The sequence below is a fragment of the Limulus polyphemus genome, unplaced genomic scaffold, assembly GCF_000517525.1.
Source record: "Limulus polyphemus unplaced genomic scaffold, Limulus_polyphemus-2.1.2 Scaffold2915, whole genome shotgun sequence".
Taxonomy (NCBI): Eukaryota; Metazoa; Arthropoda; class Merostomata; order Xiphosura; family Limulidae; genus Limulus; species Limulus polyphemus.
In genome coordinates, this window is record NW_013668525.1 from 112,623 (window position 1) to 125,360 (window position 12,738).

The 12,738-nt window shown below is 30.9% G+C and overlaps 1 protein-coding gene across 4 annotated transcripts in view; it reads right to left on the minus strand.

Annotated features, from left to right (window-relative positions):
- Nucleotides 1-12,738, minus strand: part of LOC106468206 — a 63,040-nt gene that overhangs the window by 29,415 nt on the left and 20,887 nt on the right. For all 4 annotated transcript variants that reach the window (XM_013928619.2, XM_022396546.1, XM_022396544.1 and 1 more), the window contains 5 exons: nucleotides 11,993-12,286; nucleotides 9,602-9,769; nucleotides 8,975-9,246; nucleotides 4,684-4,948; nucleotides 845-1,136 (listed from right to left, as the gene is read on the minus strand). In XM_013928619.2, coding sequence (XP_013784073.2) covers nucleotides 845-1,136; nucleotides 4,684-4,948; nucleotides 8,975-9,246; nucleotides 9,602-9,769; nucleotides 11,993-12,286 — 1,291 coding nt within the window. The remainder of the gene's footprint in view (nucleotides 1-844; nucleotides 1,137-4,683; nucleotides 4,949-8,974; nucleotides 9,247-9,601; nucleotides 9,770-11,992; nucleotides 12,287-12,738) is intronic.

A 12,738-nucleotide genomic window follows, 5' to 3' on the forward strand; every position in this document is an offset into this window, starting at 1 on the left:
TTTAATTTATTACTTATTTATTAATTTATAAAACTAAATATATAAAAAATACAGACAAAAATATGAATGCAGCAGTATGAATTTTCTAAGGTATGTAAAACTTTAATATGTTAATGATAATTTTCTTTTATGCTTAATAAGATGCAATATCTAGCTGGTACTTTTGACACTATCCAAACATTAGCTAACTAAAATCTTGTTTGGTTAAGAGGAACAGTGTGTAAAGTAATTTCTTTTGTGCCATATAAAAAAAAGAATTATTTGAATCTTATACTTAATAAAATTATTTTTCCCTCATTAATTTCACGTAAACAATAAATTTGTTTTGAATTAGTGATGTGTAATAAATATTACAAAAATATATGTCATTATAGGCATTAAGTTCTATGTTTTTTATGTATAGAACTAACATAATAAGTTCAACGTGAGGGTGGAAACTGATAATTGTTATTGTTTTTTCATTTCTGTCATATATTCCTCAACAATTATTAAACTTCACAACTAATTATACTAGTTATTGCTAAGCAAAGTTTTGTTTCAAATAGATTTAACAAAACGTTTAACTACTAAATAGTGATACAAATCTATTTTAATCTAGAGTTAATAGTACAAAACATCATAGCAATTGTTCATTTCTGTTCACTATTTTATGGCTTTGTCTAATTATACAGAACTTTACAGATTATTTTTATAATTCATGACACTGACTTGCATTGTATGAAAATATAAAATATTATAAGTTATTTTAAATTGCTTTTTCAGTGCAAATCTGTTTTTACCTGCACCATTCTATTAAATAACAAAAACAAAATATATATTTAGTTATTTACCCTCAGTAACTTACCAACATTTGTAATCATTTTGAAGTCCAACACACCCTTCTTATTTCCATCAAAAGGGTTAAGGTGACTTGTAAATACAGGTTCAACTAAAGGATTGAAACATGGCATACTTTTTCCTGAGGATTTAATTGACATGCCACAAACACTAATTTCAGTGTCATCTGTTGTCAATTCAATTGTGTATGGGCTTATTGACTTTGGTGCTGTTTTTAAGATAATTTCAAATTCTCCCATGAAACCTGGAACTAAAGGGGTGTCATCTGTTTTTCTAATGTAAACAGTGGGTTGTTTATCCTGAAAAATAAATACATTCCAATACTGAAATTTGAAAAAAAAATTTAAGATGAAAAACCTAAACACAGTAAAATGGAATTCTGAAGAAGAAAAAAAAGAGCATTCATAAATACAGTAAAGTGACATTCAGCTAATCTATAATAATAATAAATAAAAGTGTATAAACCAAAAGAAATTTATCATAGCAGCATTTTAAAATGTCTGGCAAAATGCCAAAAGCCAGCAAAATTTTGGAAAATCAATAGGCCAAATACTGTTATAAAAACAAGTTAACTGCAGATGTTTTTTTATACATTCCTCTTAGTTTGTCCACTGTGACTTGCAATTAGAGTTGTTTAAAAAATAGCATTTTAAATCTATCTTTTTCCTTCCATAAGTGGCTGTCCAATAAGATTTTTAGTCATTACCACAACTCATCAGTTGGGCCAGATGATGAGAGCAAAGACAAGAGATTCTATGAAATACAATTTAGTTATGCAATATAATACTATAAAAATTATAGTTTAAACATCTGAAAAGATATTTTTTACACACCAGCAATATTGTGCCACAATGGACGTATTAAGAGGAATGCAGAAAAAAAACATCATCATAAGTTAACTTGTTTTTATAACAGTGAAATGAATGCAGTTCAGATGCTTTAATATATACATATTCTGTTCCATCTGAAATAAATGTTGATTTATATGCTGCCTTATAATGCTTAATATTACAAAGTCAAACCAAAATTAAATACAAATATCTTTTATTCCTTTACCTAAGTCACACTTCAGTTTAATATTTGTGGTCCCTGTCAGGGTTTTAAGTATATGTGCTTGGATATTTTTAGAGTAGATGTCTGTGACTTGTTGGTGAGAAATTTGAACAACAAACGGACAGCACACAATCCACTTGTTTTAAAATAATATATTCAAAACAAGTCAAATGTATGTACAAAATTCTTTACACTATAGGATATCACAGTTGTATCTAAAACTCTAAATAATTCCCTTTTCTTATCAAAAGCCCACTTAGGTTGATTCAATCCAATTGACAAGACGAGCTATTTTTATCACAATAGTATCAGTGAATTATTCACTTATGCTACCCCGTCAGTTACCACACTTCTATCCTGAATTTCAAATAATTTTCTCCTTTTCGTCAAAGTCCACACAGACAGGTTCAATTACTTTAGAACACCCGTTGTCAAGATATATTATCCTCCTCATCTCTATTGAATTGTGAAACTCACTTTAAAATATTGCCCATTATGGCTAATCACTCACACACCAGCTAATTTCACGTTTTCTTTCACTAACTAACTTTTTCTGTCTTGTTCAGTTCTTAACTTGCGCTCAGTTTGTCACCTATACTTATATGTTGATCACCGAGGCTTCGTACTTTCTGTAAAGTATGCGAACAGCGCTGATTTAACAATACTCATTTAAGGTAATGAGAAAAATAGTGAAGGTTTGAGTAATGTAACATAAACAATATTAGTAAAGCCTTGACAACAATGTAACTGCAAACACAATGTACGACTCATACAGAGTTACGTAAACAAACTTGTCATAACTATCGCCTTTAAAATGATTAACTTTTAACTCTCTTGTTATAAAAAACTAAACAATCATTAAATATTGACTCACAAAATAAATTAAATAATAATGCCTACACTAAACAGTCTTGTATATCCAATACTCCCATACCAATTGTCAGAAAGAAATATTACAATGAAGCTGATATCCAATGTCTTTAATCCTTTTAATTTTTGTCTTACTTTACCAGTATATCTACAAGATTAGTATAAACAAGCTATATAAAACAACATGTTATAGAAAGAAACAGGTTTACGTATATTTATATACAACCAGATGCCTCAACAGCATCACAAATAACCAACAGAGTTTACAAGTAAAATTCTTCACTGTATAAAGATTTGCAGTGTAAAGACCGTGCCTTCCATCATTAAGCCACTGCCATTTATAATTAACATTATAGCTCCACAGTGACTCTGCATAAAACAACCATGCAGAGGATTGCCTAAAAGGTGCCCCAGATGACAGTCATAGGTAGACAAATGCTATACAGCAAAAACTGAGATAACTGTCAGATGCTCCCATGTGAAATAAACATCTGGCACCACTGAGATCCGTGGGAATCAGCCTAGCCAGAAAATATAGAGATTGGGTAGAGGGTGAAACATAAAAAGCCTGTAAGCAGCTATTTAAACACCACAATGAGCAATCACCTGTCATCATAGCCATAGACAGTTCCTACATCATAGATATCTAAAGAGCTGGTTGGGCATTCAGCATTTCACAAAGCAACAATATTTCTGCACAAGGCTAGTGGAGAATTCAAGTTTTGCAAAAAAAAATGGATTTGGAAGCTATAAAGTAATCTCTCAACTGGATTGTTGAAAGCAATAAGCAGCAACTACAAAGTGCCATTAACATAATATTTGTGAGCGAATCACGGGCAGTATTGTGTAATCTTCAATGGTTGGTCTCCAGACGAATGATATAAAGCAAAGCAACTCCATCACAAGACAATCACCTGGATGTTTATTTCAGGCTATGCAAGGTTAAAAATTAATGAGATAGCAGATAAGCTTGCAGGAGAAGCCCCCATATCAATCTGGTACAACTTTACTGGCAGGTTATCAATTCTCTCCACTAGTAAGGTGGAAAAGGCAACCATGGAAGGTATTCATCAATATTCAAGGGAATTAGATTGCCAGAAGACAGAATACTGTGTAGTGTAGCTAATAGACTGGTATTCAATATGGCAGTATACAATTTGAAAGCCTCTGGTAACACCTGAAAGGAACTCTTTCTTATACCTCCTGTGAGACAGCTATCCTCCACATTAGGTGTCAGGGCTTATTGATGTAAGCCCTGGAATTGTTATCTAGTAATCAACTCAATCATAGTGCACTTCTAAATGTCTTAATACAACAAGCAGATAAAACAATTTAAACCAAAATCTTGAACCATCATGATATACCCTTGTTTATTTCTATATTATAGGCAACAGAATAAAAATAAAGTTGTCAGTATATTATAAACTTAACTGATAACCAAGTTGTAAGAATCTCCAAGATAAACCCAAAATACCATTAACATTATCAACACACAGCTTTCTGATTAATTAGCTTGTTAGTTGCTCACAAAAAGCAATGCATACTGGCATACTTGTATACATACTGACAACTACATTACATATCAACATTTAAAATCATCCCAAGTTTCACTCTATAGGCTGTAGCGAAACTTAATACACTGAGGCAAGTGACTAAAATTGTTTATTAAATAGTTTAAATGTTTAATATATGTAAAAAAACAATTATTTCAGTGTAAAGTGGATGGTTGATATCATCTACAAAATCACATTATATTCATTTGAATTTCTAATACTGTACCACTAGATACTTATTTTTTTTTAAAAAAGTTTATAAACCAATATATTGTATGCTTATCCCTTTAATTTTCTAGAGCTTAAGGAAAAATATAAATTGACCCAACAAAAAAATTCTGTTCACTTCAGATGGGTTTTATGTACTTACAGTTGTTAAGGTGGGAGGAGGTGCAGTTTCCATTGTAAAATTTGCTTCTCCTGCCCATATAGTAGTACTTCCTAATGACAAGCCGGTACCCAGAGAATAGAGGTCACCGCTTGTTATTGTAACACCATCCGTCTCCAAAAGAGCAAACACCAAATTAATGTAAAGTTGAGATTCGGTAACATTGTTTTGTTGTGTAGAAAGAGCACTCACATCTCCTAGCTTCATTTGAACAAAATCAGACTTTGTAGAATCGCCATCTGGATTACTAATGATTAAAAAAAGGTTATCCTTTTTACAGTGAACCAAATGCAAAAAGAGAATTTTGTCAGAAGCATCAATTTACAAAATAATCCAAAATATAAAATTTATTTAATTGTCATTACTTCTTTTGTAAAAAAACCACTCAATAAAGATAATGATTGTTTTTCTCTAAATATATTAAACTTACAATATTTCAGCAGCAATAAACCCGCTTCATGCTAAAAATACTAAGCAAAACTTATATCAAATGTAACACCGCACATTTCTCACAAGAATACTGAAATTACTGCTTTCAAGTAATGGCAAATGCTTTGATAACCTGAAATTTCTTAGCTTTGAATATATTATATGATAAGAAAAAAAACTACTGTTAAAATATCTTATTTTAACTACAAAGATACATTTAACAGATCCAAAGCCTAAGATTGAGGTACATGGCAGTGTAAGGTATGATCCAGGGATCATTTTGCTATGCTGTTTTCTTTGATCTGAGAAGCCATTAAAGTTTCTTTCTGTCCTCCCATATTAGACCATCAGCACACTATGGTCATGCTACTTTGCTATTATTTTAGTATTCCTTTCTCCTCTTACCCTTGTAATATTCTTACATTTCACATGGAAAAAAAAATCTTCATATTCTCTTTTCTTTATCTAATCTTGAATCATTCTATTGAATAATTTTTGCTCTTTTTCCCATTGAGGGCAAGTCATCAGAGACATCCATAAGTTTACCATCCCTGTAAACAGATATACTTCTCTTTGGGTGTTTGACAGCATCTCCTCTACTGAAGCTTTTCTGACCTCTCTTAAGGCTAACATTCTGAGCAATTGATATGCCATTATGATCACATCCACACCTTTTACACTTGTAACACCTTGGACATTTTGCTACTTTACATTTGCAGGTTAGCTTGTTTCCATCTTTTCAAGAACAAACACTCAAAGATTGTGGCTTGTTGTCTCAGCAGTTCCTAAAATGTTTCATAAAAAAAGTTAGAGTTCAATAGATAATGTATTATAACAATGCCATGATCACTGTCTGAATTAGGATAAAAAATCACCCATCAGTATTGTCTGAGGGCTTATAATGATTAAAATCATGTTTTGATACCCATAGTGGACAGAGCTTAGATTAACTATTGTGTAGCTTTATGTTTAATAACAAACAATGGTTTAGAAATTCATAGAAACTATAGTTCTGTGATTCACTGATGACTTGTTAAAAACTCACAGAAATGATATGTTAGTTTTTTCAGGTTACACTCATGATACATAGACATTTCAGATTATTGCAATGCTATATTCAATTACATTTGCTTAAAGAATTTCATAGCTTGGATGTAATAAGCATACAATGTAAAAAAACAAAACAAGTTTACAGTAAATGATCTATCAATTTATTAACATATCTCTGCACAGTTACCTGGTATGTATAACAAACCACAATGTTGCATGGTTTTATTATTTACCTATGTGTGTGGATGCCCATAACAGCAAGTTTTATCATTATACTCTTTCAGTTGGACAAGAAAATTAACTAGTTTTTTTTTGTCATATCATCAGTTTTATTGATAGGAAAACACTCTCAGTAGATATCTTTGAAGTCGCTCAAATTCCTGAAAATTTTGAACAGTGGAGATCTAGCACATTCACACATACATTTAAAAATAAGCACCCCTAAACCTTGAATCAAAACTATGTAAATAAATATACATACCCCTTAAACTCACAAACCCCCAATCACATGCACACACGGTAAGAAAACACGAATTAACATTACAATATTATTACAATGCTTTTGTCTACAAGTGAAATTTGTCTGCTAGCTCTAGGAAAAATATATAACATAATGTAAATTACAAAAACCTTGAAATTGTTTTACATCTATCGATATCTATATATAATAAAAACAATTTTAGAACTAGTATAAACCATAATTTCTTTATGGGTTATTATACATTCTGCACTGTTAAATATTAATGAATAAATGTTTAATACCATATAATTGTCACATTGGGCTATCTGCTGTGTCCATCACAGGGTATCAAACCTCAGATTTTAGCATTGTAAGTCTGTAAACTTACCACTATCCCACCAGGGGGACTCCATAAAAATACACGAATAAATATATATGAAGAGCTTAGAAACAGAACACAGTATACGCCATTCCCAAATAAATCGAGCAGCCAGTGGCATCATGATGATTATGTTCACTATTAAAAAAAAGCAAAATCCTAAAAGTTATATTTTACTTTTTTGTGTGTGAAGTGGCAAGTAGATTTTTATGAAAAATAGCTAGATTTTTCTAGCATTTTGTTCCTTTGACAATAATTTTTTTTTTCAAAGATTCCATACCCCTATGTTACCCCTGAAGAAGAAAGGTCCATCTCCTGAAAATGCTGGAGCTTAGGGTTTTCTATATATTATTATCTTATTTTTTGTGACCTTAAATACTTTTTAAAGTATGATGAAAACCACAATGTATGTAATTTAAGTTCATTATACTGTATTTTCATGCATTCAATCTTTACAGATGCTGCTTGGACCTTTCAAATTAGATTGAGTTTAAAAGAAACACTTTCATCTCCCACCATACCACAATACACAACTAAGTAAGTGATTTTTTACTACTTCTTTGGAAGAGATATGAAAGCTACACAATGATTATAAGTACAAAGCAGGTGCAAGTAACTGAGTAATTTTTACTACTTCCCAATAGGTAAAATGTTTCTGTGTTTGTTTTGTTGGATTTCACACCAAGCCTACTAATGGGTTACTCTTATAATGTACTCACAGTAAACACCCAATGTGCAGTGTGATTTTAATTTATACCATTTCCCATAAGGTGGAAATAGTTCTCTTTGAATAAGATATGCAACATTTTCAAGCATAAAGCAAGTTTAAAAGAGGGGTTGTATGACATACAACCCTGACATGACTGTTCCACTGAGTGAGTAATTTTATCTCTAGTATTGTTCCATAAAGCATATCACTTTCAGTGCCTAAATGTTTTTCACTAAAAAAAATATGTCTGAAAGAAGTGTTACAGTTGAAAAAGTAATAAAATAATATGAATAGGCAGTAAGAAAAGTTTATATAAAAACGTAACTTTTTCCATAACAATTTATGAATGCATGTAATTTAAATCTAGGTCAAGTAAACTTAAACTGACTGACTACACCAATAAATAGTGTAGATGTTATTAGCATGGAAGAAATATTTGATTGTCTATCCACATGTGGCTATGTTATTAACTGGAATTTATGTAGAGTTTTTCTAAAAACAGCTGTCACAAGATAAGATGCTGTCAGCAACACAAGTTATGATTGTACAAACAATTGGCCCAAGTTATAGAAAACAACCATAAAAAGCAGGAAATAAGGTGACAAGTTAAGTGTACCTTATTAACCTCTACTAGTGTGGGTGTTTATCGAGATAAACAGGCAGCAATGTGGAAGGCTGAGTAAAATCATAACCCAGTTTCTGCTAGTATCAATCAGACTAAACAAACGTGCTTAACTAACAGTTCACTGTACATACATTTCAGCATAGGTTCAACTCACGTCAAGTAAGTAAGTAAGTCAGCTCAGTGGGACATCAGAAGCAGAGATCAAGAGTAAGCAAGAAAGTAGCCCAACTCTCTTCATTCAGAATGACTAACAATAATTTTCAGTCCCTTCCTAAGAAGTGTTTTAATTGTTATAGATGGAAGTAAATAAATAGGAAGTCTTATCTTAACATAAGAGATGGACAAGCTTTTGAGCCATGGGTCACTAACTAAAACTTACTTGTTCACAGCCTGTTAAAACAAACTATGTCTTTATGGGTAGCAATTTAAATATTAAATTTTTTTGCCATAAAACATATTTGTTAATACAGAGAAGTATTTCTGCCATTCATTCATATATATTTATCTGTTTTAATTCCAAGAATGATATATGAAAACGTATTTATATATACATACCAAACAAAGTCCTGAGTATCTCATACTAAATTAAATTAGATAAAAACTATTTAATAAAGTACTTACATAATATCATATATGGTTTGATTCTGATTAATCAGATCCTTGTATACTAATGTACAAGGAAGGCTACTCCCAATGTGAGTCAACTCAGCACTGCAAATATGTATGTTTGGAAGGCTTGTATCATTTTCACCCACAGCTTCAAAAATAACATCCCCATAACCAACACCTGGAGGCATGTTGATGACCACGTCAAGAGCAATAGCACCTCCAACATAAAAATCACTCCATTCCACAGCACTTTCCAAGCTTATGTTGGGTACAGGAAGGTATGACTATATATTTAAAAAAATATTATGTGTTTCTTTCACATATTTCATAATACACCTTAATCAGCTGGTTAATTTATACAGGTTAAAAAGCTTATAAGTAACAAAATGTAAATTAAAGAAAACTTTAAAATGCAACATATAGAAGTTTCCTTCCACATTCAAAATATCATTTTAGATCAATAAACTCAAACATATGGATTTTTCCTGGATAATTTTGCAGTAATTTTTGCACCTTTAGACAACAATTTAATTTAAACTCCTGAAGTACTTGCCAATGAACTGATTTTGTTTTCTAAGTAGTGAAAATTTCACTATAAACATTCATGCAAATCTGTTGTTGTAGTTTGAATTTTCTTACTGGTATAGTCACTGTTAATGGTGCTACTATAATTGCAGAGGGTGTTCCAGTATGATCCACTTCCATTTCGAAAGCAAGTTCTGTACCATTTGTATTGGCATCATGGGAAGCAACTCTCAAAACAATTTCCACCACAACTATGTTGTCCTGAAGCTTATGAGGGTAACGCTAAAAAATACAGATAGTCAATCACAATAAAAATTAAATATTAAATAATTACACTGTAAGGAATGTTAATACACAAAAAAATAATGACAATGAACTACATATATATATATAAGGTAACTTTTAATAATAGCTTTGCTAGTTTTAATTAGCACTAGAATGATATCGTTTCATGTTTGTTCTTTACAAGCCTAAGTGGTACGACTGAAAGTGTATTTTGACAGAGTCAGCAGAACTTTATTGATTACTTATTGTTCAACAATTTCAAAGGAACAAAGAGTTCTAATTCATCAGTTCTAAATACATTATAGTAGATAATTGCCCAAAATTGTTTACAGAATTTAATACACTATCTCAACTAAAACCTGGAGATGATATATTTTACAGCTATAATAGCATAATTTACTCACCACAACATTTACTCTACCAGTTAAAGTGATATTTATTTGACAGTACTCTCATACTAACATTTACTTAACAAGACAGCTATTATGCACTTTCAGTAATCATAAGGACAAAATGTTTATCATTCATTAAAGAAAATAAAGAGATATTAAGTAATATTCTTTTGTTTTTTGGCAAATCACACATTGTACTCAACACTTATCAGAAATTAACCAACAATTATCAAATAAAATGTACCTTCAATTAACTTACCAATACTTGACCAAACTTTAATGAAAACTATCAGGTTTAATCTACAAACCATTATAACACCAGTTGACTGCTGAAAGATCTTTCAGAGAAATAATCATGCTTATAAGTAGGTTTGAGGAAAAATAATCACCAGACTTATACCTATGTTTACAAGATAGATAGATAAAAATATTAACAATTATTTAACAGACACTTATATTTATCATACAATTAAATGCACCAACAATTACTGATCTTACTCACCAAATAGATCAACTGTACCAAGAATTACCAGACATATATATTAATACTTACCAGATGTATATCTCTCCCTAAAAGGTCAAGTACATAGCTGAGAAAACTAATGTCCATTTGATTAATACAGATAATAGTTTAAAATGCACCATCGTAGTTTCATTTGTTTTATTGGGGTCATTCAACATTACATAAGTAAGCATCAAATGTTGGAGAAAGGGAGGGACAATGAAAAAAATCTTAATTGTTCAATCATTATAGTAAACTTGAATCTATGGTTTTAACAGACAAATAAAATGTACCAATTACTAGAAACATCTCTACTTATCAAGCAGGCTGTAGCACTGCCTATGTAGGGATAACTTGGATTGTTCATCAAAATGGTATTTTAAATATTTATTCAATTGGTCATCAGAAATTTACAATACTATACAGTGTTTCCTTTTATAACAATATCTATGTAATGACTGAGTCACAAGTTCTGGGAGTATGTGTAAAAAACCAAAACAATGGTGTCAACCAAATTCACTGAGGTGACAGTTTCAAACGGAGTATCCACTTTTATAAGTATTACTAACCAGTAGTAATTTTAAAAAATCATAATTCTAGTGTAAACGATGTTATCATTATCCCTTGAAGTTAATTTTCTTACAGAAATTTGGTGTTTCTTTAAAAAGCTTAAGTACAGGGTGAAACAGGAATTACCAGTCAATAATAGATAAACAATAAATATTACAGTTGGAAAACTGCATTAAAAAACATTAATATTAGCCATCCCTATATTTACTTCCTTTTTTGAAAAGTTTTTTTCTTTACTTGTGAGACAGATCAACTATACTAAGAACTACCAGAAAACTACTCACATACCAGTGAAACGTAATAAACCAACAATTATCAGAAATATATTTTCTTATCAAGGACTACCAAAAATTTTGTATTTAACAGTCAAGTCTAGTTTGGCAACAATTAACAGACATATCTGTAATATTTGAATTTTTAAATTATTTTTCAAAAAAAGATTCCTAAAGGCCCTGATATTTTATTTTCTTTGTAGCAGTTCCCAGATGTATAAGTAACAATACAGCTTTAAGGAAAGTTTGTAACACAGTATATTTTCCTAGTTGACTAATATTGGTTGAATTGGTAAAGGTGGACAAATGTTTTGACCTTACTGAATGTTTCCTTCTAGCACAATACTGTTTTCACTACTTATGAATGGATTACTTTTGTAACACTATGTTACCCCAACTTAATAAAAGTTATTTGATTGTCAATTATAACTGCAACAGGATGCAATGTCTAAACTTAACACTAAAACATGTTCTGTTTGATTACCTGTTTTGAAGTATATATTCGCCCAAAGTCAAATATGTATTTTGTATTATCAAACACGGGTTCAATAGGGGTGTTATTAACATATGGAATATTGAATCCTGCTTTCTCCTTTAGTAGTTTACCACTGCATGGCTCTAGCTGAGGAAGACCACCAGAGATAGGAACATCTACTAAAACTCTGTAGTTGGAAAAAGAATTACTTGTCATGTTTGTTTCAATATTGTACATGACGAGACCACCTGGAGATGCTTCTTCAGAATCAGCATAGGCTAACGATCCAAGGGAATCTGCAATCTAATGTAATGGGAATAAGAACCTTTTTAAGTACTTAACACAAATGAGGCTTAGAAAACACTTAAAAATGTAAACAAACATATAAAAGCAGTACAAATCCACTTTATCCTGTATTTGTTTTCAGATGCAAGTTAACCAGTTCAAACTAGTTTAAGATGATGTCTATTTCAAAAACTCAGATAGAAACTCAGGTGCATACATCATTGGATGTAGATATGCAAGAAGTACAACTCACTTTTCTCATTTCAAAGCAACTTCAAAGACACATTCCATAAAAACTTGCACAACTACTTCACATATATATACACCTGGAAAAAAGTTAAGCACCCCCAAATATTTTTCAGGATTGCTTATTGAAAATAAGGTTTAATTTTCATGATTTTGAGCAATGTTCATAATTTCAAACATAATTAAAAGGATGTGAGCGTTCAGGTGTGACATTTAAATCAGGC